This window comes from Ceratotherium simum, chromosome 22, assembly GCF_057802395.1.
Source record: "Ceratotherium simum simum isolate JZ-2026a chromosome 22, ASM5780239v1, whole genome shotgun sequence".
NCBI lineage: Eukaryota > Metazoa > Chordata > Mammalia > Perissodactyla > Rhinocerotidae > Ceratotherium > Ceratotherium simum.
The window spans coordinates 29,232,183-29,252,441 of NC_141921.1; the positions used below are offsets into that span (position 1 = coordinate 29,232,183).

The window sequence follows — 20,259 nt, forward strand, 5'->3', positions numbered from 1 at the left end:
TAATTCCATTGCATGGATAAGGAAATCGAGGAGGGAGAATTGAAGTTAACTTCTTTGCGGTCAGACAGTAAATGTCAAAGCTGGCTGGAATTTGAACCTGGGTCTGTCCAACTGTTAAGTCGCTGTTCCCTAGACTCTCTCTTGAGGTTCTTTTTCCACATCTGTGAAATGGGAGCACCACTTGTTTCTCAAAGTGTTGTTGTAAAGATTGATTAAATTTGAAAATATCTGGCAACAGTTACTCAATAATGCTACCTGGAAAAGAAATGAAAACATTTGGCCCCCGTTTTTATGGCAGAGGAAACCTGAGCCACAGTGAAATTAATCACCCCTCCCCACCACCACTGGGATAATAAGTGACTAAGTCAGAACCAGAATCCAAGTTCTGTACTACAAGTCTGATTTACTTCCTCTCACACTCTCTCAAATGACTATAGAAGGAAGAACAAGTGAATAGAACACTGAAAAAGTGAAGAGGGTAAAGAGAAAAGAGGACATGGAGTCAATCAAGGGAGGCTTCCTGGAGGAGACAGATTTTATTTAATGACAGCAGTGTTTAGAGGAAGTGGGAAGCCAGCAAGAGAGGTCTTAGCTCTTAGTCATGATGTGGTTTTCCTGACAAGTGTGCTCCGAGTTCCTGGTGCCCAGAGAAGCTAAGAAGCTTGACCAAGGTCACAGAGCTACTAAACGGCACTGACACAACTTGGAGGTCACATCTAACTCCTTATGCCTGGTTCTGTCTCCTTGGTACTGGAGAAGGATAAGAAGCAGGAAAGTACACTGTGGTGGGGCAGGGGACACAAGTGCTCCCCGCAGAGATTCTCAGTCTCCCTCTGCCACAGGGGGAGCCCGGTAGTGGGAAAAACAGCAAGGTGAAAAGCCAAGGTCTCAGGGTCAAACAGACCTGGGTTGGAATCCTGGCTTCACTACTGACCACCTATGTGGCCTCAGCAATGTCATTTTACCTCTGAGTCTTGATACTCCTGCAGGATTGCTGCAGATTCAGAGAAATGGCCTCCAAGACCCCAGCCCAGGGCCAGGGTTAGTGAGAAAAATAACACAGCCATTATTATTCCACGATGCCAGGCCAGCCACAGATGGGTTGGCAGGGCTGGACACCCAAGGGACAGAAGTCGACTTTCAATGCCAACCACTCCCAACCCTGCAGTCACTGGGCACAAGTGCCCAGCAGGGGAGGGGCTAGCAGGTCATGTCCATGATGCAATCACAGCTCCCTGCTTATGCTAAGAGGTGAACCATGACCCCTAGGAAATGGAAAAACAGCCCATGAACAAGTACAAAACAAAACCTCAGTGAACTTTTATTTCTTATCATACGGAACCAGTAGCAAAGCCAAGATTTCTGCACTTAACACTGGATATCCCTCCCACCCCACCCCAAGGTACATTTACAGAGTCATCATGTCCCCTCTAGAATCCAAACCCTTAATGCTGGGGCCTCGTCCCTCCTGCCCAGCTTCATTGCAGGGAGGGCTTTGAGGCCTGAAGTGGGTGCCAGTCGCTTTCCCATGCCTGCACGGGTGTGAAATGTGGTGCACTGACTGGGCTCCTTTCTGCCCCACTCCGGAGAGCAGGGGCAGAAGCAGCAGCATCCTAGCCCTTGCCTTTCTTTAGTCACCTCCAAATGGGTCAGAGAGGAGGCACATTCTGCCAGAAGGGCAAGGGAAGTCATAATTCACAGCTTGTTTGCTACAGAAAGTGCCTGGGATCAGTCCTTGGGTGCTTCTGCCTCCAAGCAATCCACCTAAAATTGAGAAAAGGGGAGAAAAACTGGGATGGGAGGGAGGAGTCCTTGGAAGGTCACCAGGACAGACTGACTACAACAGTGAGGGTTCCCAGAGGCCTCCGATAACCTGCAAAATTCGCAGTTTGCTGCTGGCAGGTTGGCCTGGGAATCCCAGAGTGAAGACTCAGACGTCATAGGTATGTAGTCCCACCCTCAGTGTGCAACTGTGGAAACGGAGGTCAAAGAGGTTTGGCAACATAGCCTGGTCGCTTGGCCAGTGGCAGGGCCCAAAGAAGAACCCTGGGGTCTCCTGCCTCTCCCTCTAGGCCACGTGCCACCTAGAAAAGCTCAACTTTTTGGCAAACATCTGCGGCAGAGCCACAGTAGATAGGAGAGAGGGGTGCCAGCCTCTGCAGGGCACGTGCAGCTCTGGGGAGAACAGATTTCTCTCTGTCCTCCCCTTCTCAGGCATTGACTGTGGCTCCCGGGGTGAGGCCCCGAAGAACCTTACCCATAAAGAACCAAAATACAGAGAATGGATAATATAATACTCCCTCCTCTTCAGAAGGCAAAGTGGCCAACAAAGACTCAAACTCTCTAGAGAGAATTTGCTTTTTTGATGCACTTGGTCTCTCTCCTGGGGCCTCACACCACCAGGCAGAGGAGAAAAGGGTGAGAGGGCAAAGGAGGTCAACGGAACTGAACTAGGATTGGGGCAACCAAGGAACAACGGGCCTCAGGCTGCCTGAAAGAACAGGCTTTTGGGGAGACAGATGCACAGACCAGCTGTGACCCTGACTTTCACATTGATAGATGAATGGCAGGTGGGAGGTAACGAAATCTGGGAATGAGGGAGGGGGAGGAAAGGCAAAGCTGCTTGGAGTGTCAGTCCCTGGAGGTGTGTGCACCTCTCCCTTGGGGGCCAGCCAGGGACTTCCCAGTCCAGGAAGGCCACAGTGCTTGTGGTGCCTGGGGCCCAGCCTGCTGGCACACAAGTCCGAGCTCAGCCCGTTTTTCCTTCCTGTGCCCTCTGTCTCTGAGGTCAGGGGCAGGAAGAAGGGCATGGCCCCTGGGGATCTGCTAGTCCTCTTCCAGCTTCTGGGGCAGAGCTGAGATCCCAGAGTCAGTGCAATGATCCTGTCCATTCCAGTGAGAAAAAGTGGGTGTGGCTCAGGGGCTGCACGTCACACAGAACCCAACCCCCAGAGTGGGGTGGGTGGGCGTGGAACAGAAAGGGATTGGGTCTGTTTCCAGACAGAGAAGTCCTTGCAGGGAGGAGGATGCCCCCAGGGTCAGCTGCTCTGGACCCAGGTCCTGTGCAGGAGTCAGGTCATGTAGCGAGTGATGGCACGGAGGGCGTAGAGCAGGGCGGCTTGCATGCGGGCCTCCAGGAGCAGCAAGTTCACGTGGACCTGGGGCACAGCGGAGACCTTGTGAGTAACTGATGTCACTTCTCTGATCCCCATCCCTCCCCACACTATCATTACCCTTGACCACTCCCCTCATCCTTCCCTTTCCTATAGAGATGCCCTGACGTTTCCTAAGTGTCTGAGCAGTTTGGTACAACGACCGCTGACCGCTGAAGAATTTCAAGCACGTTCATCCCTATCATGACTAATCTCTTTATCCCCCGAAGCTAAAAACAAGAGCTACCACTGAGCACCTCTTTGGGATCAGAGATTAACATTCATTTTCTCATTTCATCTTCCCAGCAACCTTGAAATGCAGGCAGTATTTATTCCCACTGTAAAGATAAAAAGCTCAGAGAGCTAAAGTGACTTGCCCAAGGTCACATTGCTACTGAGTGACAGCATTATGATTTGAACCCAGGTCTTCCTGGCTGCCACCGAGGACCCTGTGAAGCACATTCCCATTTTACAGGTGAGTAAACGGAGTCTGAAATCACACAGTGGAGTAGGACTTGAACCCAGAACAATACGCCCAGGTGTCCAACCTGGAGGGACAGACACAGTCTAGGGTACCTCATTGGGTCCTGACCCCTAGCACCCTCCACAGGCCGGGCTGGTCTACTTCCACTCTGCTCATCCCCCATGGGCTGTACCTTCTCTGAGTGGCGGAAGTGCCTCCAGAAGAGGTTGTACATTCTTCGGGTGGTCTTCTCTGGGTAGCAGGCCACTGTCTTGATATAGACCTTGAGGTTCCGCTCCAGGAGCTGGTTCACCTCTCCATAGTCATAGTCATCATATCTGGATGGAAAGGCCCCAACAGCATCACTCAACCTCTGCTCCCAAAAGTAGCTCCTCTCCCCTACCCCCACCCTATAGAAGGAGGAACAGAGAGTGGCAAGAAAAGGCAGAAGGTAGGAGGCAACTAGAAGCTTGGTTCCTCTTAGAAAAAACAGCTGATGTCATATATCACAGGCCACCAGACTCACAGGGAACTATTCCAAGAATGCACAGAGAATGAGCATGTGTTAAGTACCAACTCTGTGTCATTTGAACATGTACTCATGGAATCCTTAAAACTATTATACTATGGTATACAAAACTATTATATGGAATTGTATTCATCAGGCTCATTTTATAGATGAAACTGAGAATCAGAGAAGTGAAGTCACTTGCCCTAGGTCACACAGCTGGGAATGGGATTCAAATCCAGCTCTGCCTGGCTTCAAGGTCATTTTCACTACTTAATAGTAAAGGCCATGGAAGATGTGGCAGAAGGTCAGTGCAAATATTTACCCTGGAGAAGGAAAAGGGGAAGGGTAAGAAGGAGCTGGCATTCATTTTACGGATGAGCAAACTAAGGCCTGGAGAAGGCAATTAACTTGTTCAGAGTCAAAGAGCAAGCCAGTGACAAGTCTAGAAGTCACTTTGTCATTCCCCAGTCCAGTGAGCCAGTGAGTCATCACAGATCAGTGTGGAAGGTGAAGATTGGTTGAAAACTGGAGGACAGATTTGGTAGACAAAGGTATAGGAGCAAGGACCATGTCAGAGAGTGGATGGCCTGGACCTAAGAGCTGGGCAGGAACTAGCCTGTGCTACACTCTAAAATGCCTGTCCATCCTTGGCCTCCCCTGGGTTGGAAACCTGCCAATGACCAGCAAGAGGATGGCTAGTTAAGTACAGCTCAACCCACTGAGTGAAATATGATTTACTGCTAGGAATACACAGAAAGACACATTTTCTACAAGGAACAAGTACCTTTTTAAAAATTTGGGGACTTTTTTTTTTATGCTTGGAATAAAGAAGAAAAATCATGTGTTCATTAAAATATGCTAACATTTGATTAAATGAGAAAAATAAGTGAAATAAGTGGGCAATAAAATTTTTTGGTAAAATTATATATGTTTTGAAAAACTGCAAACTACCTAAATATCCATCCATAGTGAAATAGTTGAATAATTATGCTTCATCCATAACAGAACACCATGCCATGGTTAAAAAGCATAAAAGGTCTATTCACACTGACAAGGAAGGTGGTTCACAAGAGATTATCAGGTGAATGAAGCAAGTTGCAGAATATATTGAGTATGATCCCATCACTTAAAAAGAAAAACCTACTCAAAAAAAAAAATCAGAAAATACTTAGGTAATAAGATGAAAATGTAATTCATCCCATATTACACAGAGACAACCATTATTAAGTAACATTTTAGTGTATAGACTTCCACACATTTTCCATGCATGCATCCACTTTTAGTAAAAAAAAAAGAACAAAAAGAAGATTCTGGTTGTAACCAGCTTTCTCGTATTTCTCAAATTTTCTCAATACATTTTGAACATTTTTCCATGGCAATATAAAGAGATCATTATTATAATTTTTAATAGCTGCATAGTATTTCACTAAATGGATACATCATTATTTATAGCCCCCTACTGATGGGCGTTTATGTTGTCCTTATTTATTATGAGAGGAGAAGTGCTACTTGGAATGGAAATACAAACACAACTATATATATAGTTATATATCTCCATAGTTATCTTTAGGGAGTGGAATTAAAGAGTTTCACTTACAAGGTTCAAACAGTCAGCACGTCTATTATCTTCTATAATCAGCAAATAAATAAATTTGCTTTGAAAAACAGTACAGGCAGGAAGAAAGGGAAAGAAAAAACAAAGAAAAAAGAAACAACTTTAGCTCAGATTGAGGACTTACAGGGCACACACGCCCTGGATGAGGAGACATGTGCTCACCTGATGCCAAAGACACAGTGGATGTAATTCCAGATGGCCCTGCGGAGCATGGAGGTGTCTACTCCGCTGTGCATGGCAATGGTGTTGTAGGTGAGGCTATAGGCTGCCTGGAACTTCTCATCCAGCAGCTGCCCGCCCTCGGGGTAGAGCCGCTGGATCAGCGAATAGCCATGGTCCTCCCAGGTATAATCCTGAGAAATGTAGGAAGGGGTCAGTGAGTAGAATCTTTGGGGCCCAAGGCTGGCCAGGGAGACCCCCTCCTCTGGAGCACAACCTGGCTCTCCATAATGCGGCCCCCCCCATCCCCACTGCTTGATCTGGGGAGCCGAGGATGCACTTTGGTGATGACCTTCTCCCCTATGATCAGGGTCCCTTGAGCTTAGGGCACAGATGGGTCCCTTCATGATCCAGGGTCCCCCACCTCCCTCACGGAATCTTGAGGGAGAGAAGGTGCTCAACTCTCTAACCACTCAAAGCACCCACCCCCTGCTTGTTTGTAAATCCGGAGCAAAGCCAAGACTAGCGGGGAGAGCCTACCTGGGCGCGGAAGGTGGGCGGCGCCTCAGCCCCTCGCCGGGTGAAGTCCTCATATCCGAAAGTGGGGTCTTCCACAAAGCACAGCATGTCTGGGTGTGGAGAGGGCTCCAGGATGTCAGCTGAGGACGTCAGGAAGAGATCACAGTGAGGCCAATGCATGGAGCACAGAGGCCTCCACTCCTGATTAATCATCAATAGGGGGCTGGGGAATGCAGAGCAGAGGGCCAGAGAAAGCCCCTCGTGACAGTGAGTGAAACCAGGACTTCAGCTGGAGCCAGGCCTGGGGGAGAAGGTGAATCAGACCCATGGACCCAGGGATAAGGCCCCCAGTGATAATAACAGCAATCATAACAGTAATTTATGTAATTCATGGAGCCGCTTATCCCGGGCCAGGCTCTGTGCTAAGAGCTTTGCTTCTGTTGTCTCATTTAGCCTACACACCAATCTTTCACGTGGGAGGAGACTGAGGCCCTGAATAGGAGGTGACTTATCAGTGGTCACACTGCCAGAAAGGTTAACAGGCCAGGATTCAAACCCAGGTCTGACCCCAAAGCCCATGCTCAGAACCTCTTGGAAGGGGTAGTTGAGACGTGGCTGCCTCCAAAACACAAGAGGTGCAGTAAGTAGAGGTGCCTACTTGCCAGCAGAGATGGCGTGAGAAGGGGCAGCCCCTGGGACCTGGATGTCTGTGATCCAGTACCTGAGGGGGTCACCAGCAGGCTCTCCGACTTCTCCAGCTCAAAGCGGCTCTCCATCTCCTCCTGGGATGCTCCCTCGTCCCGCAAGAGGCTCTCCTGCAGCTGCCTCATGCGTTCCATCAGAGCTTCCACGTCGCGGGCGGCCTCAAAGCCCTGGAGGAGGGACCCAGTGGTGACCACCTACTCCTTCTCTCTCGGCCCCAGGAAACTCTGCACATCTTTCCCACTTGCCAGGCCTTCCTGAATGATCATAAAGGCCTAGTGTCTCCTCTGAGCCAGCCACTGAGCTGGGTAGCTCATACGGTCTGTGCTCCCCAAAGTGAAGTTTAAGAAGCTACAGAATAGACATGTCTTTCCTGAGCATCCACTTTCCTCACAGGTAAGGGATTTTGAAAGTATCTATATCTATATCTATATATATATATTTTTTCGTGAGGAAGATCAGCCCTGAGCTAACATCTGTTGCCAATCCTTCTCTTTTTGCTGAGGAAGATCGGCCCTGAGCTAACATCCATGCCCATCTTCCTCCACTTTATATGGGACGCTGCCACAGCATGGCTTGACAAGCGGTGTGTCGGTGCGCAGCAGGGATCTGAACCTGCGAACCCTCAGGCCGCCGTAGCGGAGCGTGCACACTTAACCACTACGCCACGGGGCTGGCCCCTATATTTTTTATTAAAACAAACAAGGCCACCTTATAGAATAAGAGGCAAACTTTGTGGGTTTTTTTTTTATTTTTATTTTTTGCTGAGGAAGATTCGCCCTGAGCTAACATCTGTGCCCATCTTCCTCTATTTTGTATGTGGGTTGCCACCATGGCATGTCCACTGAGTGGTGTAGGTCCACGACCAGGAACCAAACCCGGGCTGCTGAAAGCGAGCACGCTCAACTTAAGTGCTAGGCCACGGAGCCAGCCCCCAAACTTTGTATTTTTAAAGGTGCTAAAAACCAGGACACTTTAAGCTTATGGGGCTATGTGCTGAGAGGCCAGTCACATGGTTATTTCATTTAATCATCACACCCCACTACGAAGTAGGGGTCTTTATCCTCATTTCACGGATGAGGAAACCAAGCTTCAAAGTCAAATAACTTTTCCAAGCCCTCTCAGTATGAAATAGGGAAACAGTGGCTTCTAATCAAGGACCAGAGGCCATGCCAGTTTCCTCTCCCACCAAGACCCAGGCCTGTGACTTACCCCAGAGTTGTTCAATGGATCCCCGCTGGGGGGGCTGCTCTGCCCACTTGGGGGCGAAGGTGCCTGGGGGGCAGGGCTGCCCTCCGGGTCCCCTTCAGGGAGGATGCCACAGCCAAACACAAAGGAGGCCAGCGAGTGGCAGTGGGTGAGCAGGACCAGTGCCTGGATGAGCTCCGCCAGGGACCAGCTGTGCTCGCCCGTCTTCAGCAAGGCCTGGAGAGGAAAGAAGGCCAGACTTGCTCAGTGCCTGCCCCTGCGCTGCCGGCCATGCCCCAGCCTGGCCCCTGTGCTCCCTCGATGACCTGCCTCTCTGCCCACTGCACCTGGATGTGCTCCTTGGTGATGAGCCACGGCCGATGTGCCAGCAACTTGTTGATCTCACTGAGCTTGCGCAGCTTCTCAGGAGCACGGTGGAGGCCAAGCAGCCACTCGGGGTCACCGCCAGTCTGCAGAAACTCAGCCATGTGGGAGCCCACCAGGTAGGAACACTGGTGGCGGGCGGCAGCCTGTGGAGGTGACGGACAGAGCCTAGGTCACCCTCTTCTTTCTGTGCCCTGCTCAGGGTGGTGCCCCATGGAGGGAAGCATCACAGAACTCATTGTTGCCTGAGAGGCAGAAAACTTTGGTTCTAACCATAGCTCTGCCACTGGTTTGTTGTCCTACCTTGGCAGGTCACCTGACTTTTTGGGCCTCAGTTTCCCAACCTGTAAAGCAGGCACTAAAGAGGCCTCTCTTCAAAATCTAAAATTCTAGGGATGGTCAGATAAAGCCAGGGCTTTCCTCTGCTCTATGCTGCCTCTCCTGCTCGTCTATGGAATCAGTTCAGGACGCCTCCAGCACAGAGATGTGAGGACAGAATCCCCCCACATGGCCACCCCTACAAGAGTCAGGCTCAGACAGGCTCACCATGATGGCAATGTAGTGGCGCCAGGAGCTGGCTAGGGGCCCATCTGTGTGCAGCAGCAAGTAGTGCAGGCGCCAAAAGCTGCTAAGGTAGTCAGGGTGCAGGCCCATCACCACGGCCAGGTTGTCCACCCGCCCCGAGGACATCAGCGCCTCCAGCCGCAGGTGCTGCTCCAGGCTCCCAGCTCCCTCCCGAAGGACCTGCCAAGCAAAGGCGAGGAGAGGATGGGTCCCCCTCCTGCCCTCCCCACCAAAGAGACCAACATAGTCATTGCAGTGGGATTATAATAGCAAGAAACTGAAAACAACCGCCATGTCCAAAAAAAGACAATAGGGGAGGAAAAGATATTTCATTAAGTGATTAAACAAATAGAGCATATCGGGGCTGGCCCCGTGACTTAGCGGTTAAGTGCGCACGCTCTGCTACTGGCAGCCCAGGTTTGGATCCGGGGTGCGCACTGACGCACCGCTTGTCCGGCCATGCTGAGGCCGCGTCCCACATACAGCAACTAGAAGGATGTGCAACTATGACATACAACTGTCTGCTGGGGTTTTGGGGAAAAAAAGGAGGAGGATTGGCAATAGATGTTAGCTCAGGGCTGATCTTCCTCGAAAAAAAAACAACAACAAATAGAGTATATTAGTATATAGTATAGGTGGTATATTTAAGTATAGTTTCTCCTGCCTTCCTGAAGCTTCTAGTCTAACAGTGCAAATCCATACAGCCATGGGAAGTGGGTGCAAAATAGTTCACACTTCCTGAAGGCTATCTCCGTGCCAGGTCTGAGCTTGGAGTTTTCCCTGCTTATCTCACTGAATCTTCCCAGTTCACCTGTAAGGTGAATACTATTATCTTTCCCCACTGACAGCTGAGGAAATCGAGGCCCAGAGAGGTTTCATTCTTTGCTCAAGATTACAGATCTAGTAAATGCCAGAACCAGGATTCAAATCCAGATTAACCCCAAAGCCTCTTTCTTTCCTTTCTTATAAAAGAGGAGTGGTTATTTATAAGTGATAAAATAAAATACAAGAACAATACTTGAGCTTCAAATTCCGGGCTACAGACATAAATAACCAGCGGGTGGTTGTTTGCTTTGCATTTACAAAGGGTGGAGGGAACTAGGGGGGTTTAGACGTTTGTTAACAGCTCATTAACTACTTGGCCTCCACGTTTAGGGGAGCAAAGAGGACAAGGAAACAAAACATTTGTCTTTGTTCATTGAAGGCCAAAGAGAAAGAAAGAAACTGTTATTTTTAAATTTTTCTGTGAACGTGTTTTGAAAGTATCCCCGCCCCCTTCAATACCAAGCTAGATTGTCAGCTCCACGGTGGCCAGGATTTCTGTCTGTCCTGTTCGCTGCTGCATCCTCAGCACCTAGGACAGTGCCCAACACAGACTAATCATTCAATAGATATCTGCTAAATAACTGAATGAATGATCTGACTCAATAGATAAAAGATGTCTCTGCTGTATTAAGTGAAAAAACAAAACAAAACATAATAACAACCAAAAAGAAAAAGATGTTGTAAACTATGACCTTGGTTCTGTATAAAAAAAGTCTGGAAAACAGAAGCAAATAGTTAACTAACGGTGATTATCTCTGTGGGGGGTGGGATTACAAGAGACTAGAGCTTTCTGAAACATTGGAAATTTTTTAAATAAAGAACATATATTACTGGACCGGCCCCATGGCTTAGCAGTTAACTGCGCACGCTCCACTGCTGACAGCCCGGGGTTTGGATCCCGGGTGCGTACCGATGTACCGCTTCTCTGGCCATGCTGAGGCCATGTCCCACGTACAGCAACTAGAAGGATGTGCAACTATGACATACAACTATCTACTGGGGCTTTGGGGGAAAAAAAAAGACAAAAAAAGAAGAAGATTGGCAATAGATGTTAGCTCAGAGCTGGTCTTCCTCAGCAAAAAAAAAAAAGAGGAGGATTAGCATGGATGTTAGCTCAGGGCTGATCTCCCTCACAAAAAAAAAAAAAAAAGAACATATATTACTTGAAGTTGAAAAAAACCTTTAATACATGCACAGTCAAGGAAGAGAAGATAAACATAGATAGTTCTGTCTTCTTTAGGAAAAACAGGCCTTGTTCTGGGAATCAAAAGTTTGTTCATCACCTAGCTGTGTTATTATCACTTTATCTCTTTGAGCCTGTTTCTTCCCAGCAAAATGAGGTTAATACTCCTGCTTTGCAGAGCTGTTTTGTGGATTAAATGAGTCAGGAATCTGAAGGGGTAGTTTCGAAGCTGTTATTTCAAGAGGGGAAAAGACCCCCGCCCACCCAATGCCCCATGTCTTTTCTTCCCAGGGACCAACAATTCCTAACCCCTTCCAAGCTTACCTCCTCCACTGGGATGAAGGCACTGGGCCCTCGGGGGCCTCGCCGAGCCCGGCTCTCCCTCTGCTCCTAGAAGGAAATACATCACTGTTAGTTGAAGGTAAAAGGGAGGACTGTGAGGATAGTTATCTTTCCAGTTTTCTCCTCCTTCCTGAGAGGCCACACTGAGCTTTTAAAACCACCTTTCTGGTGCACCCTGCATGGAGGAGTCAGGTGGGAGATAGACACCTGTTTGGTGGGTGGAGAAAGGATAAGCAAGGAAGAGGGCTCACCCCACAGACTGAGTTCTTCAGGAACTGAGCAGGGACCCAGGAGCCCCAATATTGGGTGGGAGGGGCCCAGGGAAGGGAAACATACAACCATCACCACCTCACAGACTACCACCATCTCTCATCTGGACTACCACCCACAACTTCACCAATTGTCTCCCTGCCCTCTCCTATCCATCCTCTACTAAATTAACAAAACAAATGAATAAATAAAACATCCTCCTTGAACCCCACCTCTAGGACTAGGAGCAGATTTAGTGAGTACATGACCCTGGCGGTTCCTAAAGAGGGCAAAATTTCTGCAGCCAGAGTAAACTTTCTCAAGAGCAAATCTGATCAACTGGCTTAAAACCCTGCTTCTACCTCCCATAGCCTTCCAGATAAATTAGTGGCTTAGGCCCATCGCCCTCCCACTGGTCACTCCTGTTGCAAACCTAACTCTTATGGTCTTCCAGGGTCTGGGAACCTTCTTCTGACCCTCATCTGTGACCCCACAATTCCCAGTGCTTTTGCTCCTGAAAACACTGCCTTCTAATTGTCTGACTTAGGTCTCCCTACTAGCAGCTCACCTGCTGTGGAGAGCAGGGCCAGGTGATTCATACTAGTCTGTGAATGAAGAAAACAGAGAAAGCAGAGAGGCGTGGAGGGAATCAGGGCAGAGTGTACAATGCTGACAGTAGTGCCTCTTCTGATGTTCATGTATTGGAGCTTCTTTGGAAACCACCAGAGTCACACACTCACCAAATCTGCTCCTAGTCCTAGAGAGGGGGTTCTGGGAGGATGTTTTATTTATTCATTTGTTTTGATAACTGGGAGGGGGGCTCTCAGGACTGGCCTTGGAAACAGTTTACCCAAACCAGAGCCATGCCCTCACTGGACAGAGACAGTGTCCCCCTAACTCTCCCCTTCTCATTAAAATCCAGACTCAGTACCAATCCCCAGGTGTCCAGGGACTAAAGATTATAATTGAACCTTCCTTCTCAGATGGCCAAAAGCCCCTTAAGGGAGGCAGACCTCTGGGGCTCTGAAAGACCACAAGGAAAGAACAATGGGACCCAGAAGTCAATGAGTATCAATTCTGCCACTAACTTACTGTGTGACCCTGAGAAAGTAACCTAGACTGTCTAGGCCTTAATCTTGGACAAAGAGAGTAGTTGGCTGACTGCTCAGGCTCCTTTCAGCCCACACTTCTGGGAGCTACCAGGTCAGGCTGGTCCAAGTCCAGCATAGAAACCTCCACAGTCCCCATGCACTCCCGTTTCAGTTTCACTGCTCCCTCACCAAAAAGAGCCTAACAGCTCTGTCTGGGAGATAAGGATTGCTGACTCCACAAACTGGGCCTCCCCGCCCCCCCAGGTGACCTGAGGACAGATTAAAAAAAAACACAGCTAGGTGGGGTGGGGAAGGGCAGCGAGGAACTGGGGTTGAGGGATAGACTGGGGTGCTGAGGAGGTACAGGAAACAGCCTTGGGAATCCCTTCTCACTCTAAAATCTGCCCCCGGAGCTGTCAAGGGAAGGAACTGATACATGTGGGTCTTTAAGTGATAGGTCTGGATCCAACAAATTTTCAGCCCTAATAACGATGATGAGAATAACAAGAATAAGAATAAGAATAAGAATAAGAATAAGAATAAGAATAAGAATAAGAATAAGAATAAGAATAAAGAATAAGAATAAGAATAAGAATAGAGTAGAGTAGAGTTAAAAGATAGGGGCTCTTGATACAAACTGCCTGGGCTCAAATCAAATGACAACTCCACCACCTATTATCTGCTAGCTATGAGAGCCTCAGTTTCCTCACCAAATAATGGGGATAATAGTACCTACTTTCCCTTGGTAGTCTTAAGGATTTAATGAGATCATGCCCTGCAGCCCTTACCTCAGTACCTCCATCACAGTAAGCACTTAATAAAAGTCAGCTATCAGTAACCTCATTGTTATTTCAAACAAAGCCTCTCAACCCAAGCAGTGCATTAGAATTCCTTTGGGAAGCTTTTAAAAAAATACCAATGCCCAAGTCCCACCTCCAACAATTCTAATTTAACTGGGTGGGGCCCAGCATAATTTACAGCCAGGATGGAGGGCCATTGTTTTGCACCATTTTATTGATCACTTTCTCAAGTATCAGGCCACTGTGCTAAGTGCTTTCCAGGTGGAACCAGAATTAATCTGTTCATTCGACAAACATTTTTGATGAGTCCATTGCAGGCAGCCAGAGTACAGAAGGGAAAAGACAAAGTCTCAGTCTTCACAGAATTTCCGATCTCATGGAGAAAGACAAACAAACGATGAATAGGATTTCAAATCATAGGTTATATAAAGTAAACAAAATAGAGCAATCAGAATGTCTGATGGAGTGGGCGTGTGTGCAATATTTTAGTCTGAATAGACAGGGAAAGCAAGGAGGCAACCTTTGAGTTGATATCTAAATATCAAATATCTAAATGAGTTGATGAGAAGGCAGCAGGGCCTGTAAAGATCTAGGGGACCAGCATTCCAGCCAGAGGGAACAGAAGGTGCAATGCCCTGAAGGCAAGAACAAGTAGATTCCAGCCCAGAGCTCCAATATCCTGAATGCTTCCCTGACCTTGACACACAGAACTTCAGAAGAAGCAGACAGGGCAGGGTCCCACTGTCAACAGATGACACCTCCAAATCAGCCCTCCCCTACTCCCTGGGGTAGTAAGTCAAAAATAATAAAGGTAGGTAACAGCACTGATTACCACTGACTAAGCATTTATTTCCCATGGTTTTTTTTTTTTTTTTTGAGGAAGATTGGCCCTGTGCTAACATCTGTTGCCAATCTTCCTTTTTCTTTTTTCTCCCCAAAGGCCCCGCACACAGTGTGTATCATAGTTGTAGAGCTGCAGCTCTTCTATGTGGGATGCTGCCTCAGCATGGCTTGATGAGCAGTGAGTAGGTCCGCGCCCTGGATCCGAACCGGTGAACCCCAGGCTGCCGAAGCAGAGCGTGCGAACTTAACCGCTAGGCCACCGGGCCGGCCCCTCCCACGTACTTTAGGGTAGGAACTACTACTACTAGGGCTCCCATTTTACGGATGAGATCAAGGCTCAGAGAGGTCAAGTCACTTCTGGTCACTCAGCCAGGAAGGAGGTAGCACAGTTGGGATACAAACCAGGTTTCTGCAAGCGCAGAAACGATTTCCATTCTCTAAACTTCTCAAGGTCCCAACAGCCCCAAGGCTTTGCACCTGGTTCACCAGGAGTGAGAAGCTTCTCCCTGCCCACATCCCCAGGGATCCATTGCCCCCAATCCCAGCACCTGTCACACTGTGTTGTTTCTTACCTTGAGGATGCACACTGGATCTAGTTCCCTGTTGTTACCCCAGTGTCTAGCACAGCACAGTCCAAATAGAACTTTCTACCATAATGGACAGAAGCATCTAGCCATGGTGGCTGAGCATTTGAAATGTGACCTGGGCAACTAAAAAACTGAATTTTTAATTTAAAAAATTTAATTTCTCTAACTTGAAATAGCCATATGTGGCTAAAGGCTACAATATTGAACAGTGTAGGTTCAGCACAGCTGATAAAGGCAAGATCTCCAACCCCAGCTTACAGATGAAGGAAGGGAAACCAGACGGGGCAGGTGACCTACCCAAGGTAACATAGCTAATATGGGGCAGAGGGAAGACCAGTGGTGGCTGTTGCTCTAGTTCCAACTGAGGGGATCACCCAGAGCAGCAGGAACACTGATGTGACACAGCTCTCTGGGGAGCCACTCCACAGGGAGGGCTTCATGCAAGTTGCAAAAAGAGGATAACTACCTCAGAGCTCAGTGTCTGGCTCCTCATTTAAGCGCTCACTAAATGTTTATTTTTATATTAAGTTAGGCACTTGCCCACAGGTTCTGTCTAATCTTCATCTGTTTTGGGGTGAGGGTGGGGTCTCTATTTTGCACACAAGGAAAGATTAAGGCTCCAAAGGTTAAGCGCTGACAAGCGGCCAATCTGAGATTTGAACTCAGCTCTGTCTGGCTTCCAAGGGTTCTGTCCACCACCCACATCAGCCTCTCGGAGTAGCCCCAGCCTTTATTCTTGGTATCCTATCCAGAGCCTGCAACTCCCAGGATGCAGCTACAGACACCTGTGAAGTCACTCTGCCAGCTGGGGAGGGGCAGAGACTCGCCCCTCCCACCCATGGGCAGCTGTGGTCTGCTGAACTCAGACACTTGCCTGGGTTTACACCTGAGAGGCAGACATAGCCCAAGCAGCCTCTGACCTCCGGCCTTGCGGGTAAGAGGGTTGAGTGGTGCCATAAACTCGTATGCCCACCATGCGTTGGGCACTAGGCTAAGTGCTTTACACATTTGATCTGGCCGGTTTCTCACAACCACCTGGAGGGAAATAGGTCTTATTACTCTTTCAGAGACAGCTCACTGAGGCTCTTTCTGAGTCCTGTTCCAGACGGCACAGCTCAGATCTGACTTCAAAGCCTGCACAGTTCACACGGGTCAGCTAAGCCAACAAGGAGCAAATGGTTACAAGTCATTATTAGGTGCTAAGAACAGTGCTAGGGATGTGACCTACAGAGTGTTCCTGGTCTAGCAAGGGAGACAGGCAAGAAACGCCTGATTACACAACTGTTACACTATAAGTGGGATAAAAGCTCCTACAATGGAGAAGGGGGACGGGAGGGGGTATGCAGAGGGGACTTAAATGGTGAGGGGAGGAAAGGCTTCCTCAAGGAAGTGATGTTCGAGGAGGTGATTCTAGACCTAACAGGGGTCTGAAAACATACTACCAGTACTAGAGTGAAGCATCCGAGGCCTTGACCCCTTGAAAGGGCGTGTGGTAAGTGATGGGAGTTGAGGGACTGAACATTTGGGTGTTCCCTTGGGCCTTGGACGTCAGGCTCTGTAAGTTCAGCACCCTGTGGTCGTCTAAGGATTCTGCTTAAAGCAGACATCTTCCCGCGGTCGGTCCTCTTTTCTTGAGAGCAAGAATATGTAGAGAGTTCAGACATCACCAGCTTTTCCTGCTGCTGACACGTGGCTTCCATCTAAAAGCTGCTCTTTCAGAGCTGCCCAGACCACCTGGGGCACTCTCTTCTCCCCAGACCCCTTCCCAGGCACTGTCCCAGAGAGGGATGGACCAACTCTCACCTCAGGCAGGAGGGACAGGCTCAGGCCCCCCCTCGTGAGACACTCTGGGGAAAGGGAAATGTGTGCTATGCCACATTCTATCGATAGCTAGCATGTATGACGCAGATACAATGTTCCAGGCGCTGCGCTTCAGGCCTTTGCTTGCATTCTCAGTCAGTTCTCCCAACAATCCCTCAGAGATACTATCACATTTCCACGGGAGGAAATTGCAGATCAGAGAAGTAATCACTTGGCCAAGGTCACACAGCAAGTGAGTGGGAGGGCTGGGACACGAATCTGGAGCTCTGTGGCTCTAGTGCCCAGGTGATCTCAATAAATAATATTATTTCCATTTTTTCACAAAGAAGGAAACAGAGGGTAAAGCGACTCGGTCAAAATTACACCGCTGAGAAGTGGCAGGAGCAGGTTTCATTCCATGGTAGGGAAGGATAAACAAGTTAGAAAACCCGGGACACAAACCATCCACCGCTGGAGGCAGGATCCCCAGAAACCACGCGGCTCAGAGAAGAGCAGCGATTTCCCCAGGGTCACAGTTTAGGACTAGCACTTGTCTGACTCCCAACCCCAGTAACACACTTGCACCATGCTCACGCCTGGAAACTAAAGAAACAAGCAAAACTCCCTGCAGTGCCAAGCACACTGGGAAATCCTAGAGACATGCAGACCAAAGAATGAGCTACTCAGTGGGGTTAGTGAAGGAAGCCTCTCCATAGCCCTTCCTGGGCCTCGATTTTCTCATCCTGTAAAATGGGGCTATAGTAGAGCTCATATTTTGCTAGTTTAGTCCTGAGGACTTAGAGAAAAGGCAGAACCCGGAGCCTGGCATCTCGTAGGTGCTTAATAGTAAAATGTCCATTATGGACGGTGGTGGTGATTGGGGGGGGCGTGTCAGACCAGGCCCAGCCTTATTCCTAGCCTCACTGCAAAGGGAGCCCCTGCGAAACAAACTTCAGGAATCTCAGATCACTCAGTAGGGCGCAGCCTAATCGGCGCTTGGTTTCGCGAGCTGCGGCCAGGGTTTTCCCCTCTTTACTCAGCTTTGACCGCCGCCTCCCCACGCCGTGGACCCGGCAGCCCGCCGGAGCCACGGAGCCCCGCGCCCCCCCGTCCAAATCAGGGGTGCAGGTGAGGGCGGGGGACGAGGTCGACCTTCGCTGGCCGCTTCCCGGCGCCACCTTCCCCGCCCTGGGGGATTGGAGCGGGGACGTATCCTACCGAGAAACAGTCCCTCGGCCCGCCAGCCCCCGCCCGGAGGAAGGGACTCTGCGGAAGGGGGCGGGGAGGAGGAGTGGTCGGCCCGCTGCGGCTGGGATTTGCCTGGACTTGAAGACACTCTCGACGAGAGCCCAAACCCCAGATAACCTCAGAAGGCTCCCCTCTCATTGGCCAGGAGTCCGAGGGAGCCTTGGAGGGCTCCACAGCCCCGGGGGGTAGGGGGCGGAGAGGGCCGAGGCTGCCAGTTGATGCAACCCCATTCCTGGCTTCCGCACCCCACTCCCCCTTCCCTCAGCTCCGGACAGCCCGAAGCTCGGACGCGGCTCGGGGCTCCAGGGAAGAGTGGCGTCGCTCGGCCGCTGCTTACCTCTTCGGTCCCGGGGCCGCCGCCGCCGGCCCGGGCGAACGGCAGGTAGCCTTTAAGCTCCGTGCGGCACTCGGAGTCCGCAACGATCATGGTGTGCGCCAGGACCCACCGCGGCTCGCCGACGACCCGTGCACCCGAGGGGGTTCGGGACGGACGCACGCAGGAAGCCGAGGCTGGGGGCCGCTGGGGAGGTTCTGGAGCCCGGGGTGTCTCTCAGGGTTCCAGAACGCTCTGAAAGCCCAGAATCCGGGAACGGCCGCTGCTGCGCTGGACTCTCCCTTCCTGCGGCCTCTGGAGCGGTGAATGGCCTCGGGAGCCCGGGATTGGCCGCGGCACAGGGGTTTTCACGGCCCGGAGTGCCTGGGGAGTCCGCAGTGGCCGGGGCTGCTCGCGGACCCAGCGCTCCTCAGCATCCCCGCCGCGGAACTGCCAGCGCTCGCCGGGCTCTGACACCAACAGCGCCGCTCAGCCCGCTGCGGTCCCCGGGGGAGGGCGGGGACACAAAAGCCCCGCGCCGCAGCCAATCAGATGCCTGTTTCCCGGGGAGGCGGGGGCCACACCTCCCTCTGGAGCCGACAGCTGGGCCAATCGGCACCGGGAAGCGCCTGGGAACTCTGGGAGCTGTAGTCAGCCCCGGCGAATGTTGCAAACTTTTGCAAAAGGGTTTAGTCAGATTGTTGGCAATACCGGACGAGAGTGACAACCCGGAGAGTCATTAGAGCTGCGTGATGAAACGGGACTTCACCGGGCTGGGCCGGAGAGTCAGGTGTGAAATCCCTCCCAAGTGCGTTCTTCAGCTTTTCAGTTCCTGGAGGGATTGGTTAGGGTTAGGAAAGGTGGTGCTAATTGTAGAGCTGAACGCCAGATCTTTAGAGATCAGAAGGCATAGCCCTATTCCTCTGGCCTCCGGGAGGGCTCCACCTTAACATGTACCAGACACAGGGAGTCCACCTTACTTGTGGAGTCTCAGGAAAGGCCTTCATTCATTGAAATGTCCTTGGCAACATCATGTCTAACCTCAATCCCTATTGCTGCAGTTTACCTGCTTCTGCTCCCTTGCCGCCTCTGGTCTTGTCTTCCATCCTTCCCCCCACCCCCCCACCCCCTTCTAGAAACTTTAAGACAAGGTGTTCTACTGGGTCTTTTCTCACCTCTTTCTCTGGCCACTCCTGCTCTGACTCCTCTTTCTCCTCTCACCTCCTGGAAGGTGGGTGTTCCCCTAGTTTCGTTTTTATCCTTCCTCTCTCCAGACATACTCATCCCTGATCCCTCCCTGATCTCATCCATTTCCTGGCCTTCAGCTCTCCCATTTGGCAGTGAGTAGCTTTGGCCAGCACTTCAGCACCTCAAAGCTGAATCCATCTTCTCCTGTCCTCCTCCCACACCTTCCTCCTTAACAGTTTTTCTTCAGAGCTCCACTTTTCCTTTCAATTTTAAAGTCATTGTTTACTCTGGATAGAGAATCCTGGCAGGAACAAGGGTGGACTAGATGACCTCCAATGTTCCCTCTGAGACTTTCTGAGTTTAGGCTTACAATTCCAAAGATGACCCTCTGACTTGATCTCCTGCCTCCAGCCTCTTGGGAGAAGGAAATTAATCTCACCCTCTGCTGAGCTCCCAAGGCAGTTGCGCTGGGGCTCTATTATAACACTTATCACACACTACCTTGTATTGTAATTTTCTATGTACATGTCTTA

At 50.1% G+C, this 20,259-nt stretch overlaps 1 protein-coding gene across 3 annotated transcripts; it reads right to left on the reverse strand.

Moving 5' to 3' along the window:
* Positions 1 to 1,296: 1,296 nt before the first annotated feature.
* On the reverse strand, positions 1,297 to 18,995 carry SESN2 (sestrin 2). Of its 3 annotated transcripts, none has more exons than XM_004425828.3 (10): positions 18,563 to 18,995; positions 11,590 to 11,655; positions 9,240 to 9,437; positions 8,657 to 8,839; positions 8,334 to 8,546; positions 7,141 to 7,291; positions 6,441 to 6,559; positions 5,904 to 6,094; positions 3,809 to 3,953; positions 1,297 to 3,158 (listed from the first exon to the last, which is right to left on the reverse strand). In XM_004425828.3, exons 1-10 carry the CDS (start codon positions 18,650 to 18,652, stop codon positions 3,072 to 3,074), a joined length of 1,443 nt encoding a protein of 480 aa, XP_004425885.1. In that variant the 5' UTR covers positions 18,653 to 18,995; the 3' UTR covers positions 1,297 to 3,071. The 3 variants fall into 3 exon arrangements, with proteins under 3 accessions (XP_004425885.1, XP_087302578.1, XP_087302577.1); XM_087446452.1 differs by lacking the exon at positions 18,563 to 18,995 and adding an exon at positions 10,542 to 10,611; XM_087446451.1 differs by lacking the exon at positions 9,240 to 9,437.
* Positions 18,996 to 20,259: the final 1,264 nt, after the last annotated feature.

Coding starts and splice junctions, on each gene's coding strand:
- SESN2 (XM_004425828.3), bottom strand. CDS start 18,652: ATGATCGTTGCGGACTCCGAGTGCCGCACGGAGCTTAAAGGCTACCTG. Junction 11,656..18,562: donor GCGGCCCCGGGACCGAAGAG/GTAAGCAGCGGC, acceptor ATTTCCTTCTAG/GAGCAGAGGGAGAGCCGGGC. Junction 3,954..5,903: donor CACTGTGTCTTTGGCATCAG/GTGAGCACATGT, acceptor CTTTCCATCCAG/ATATGATGACTATGACTATG.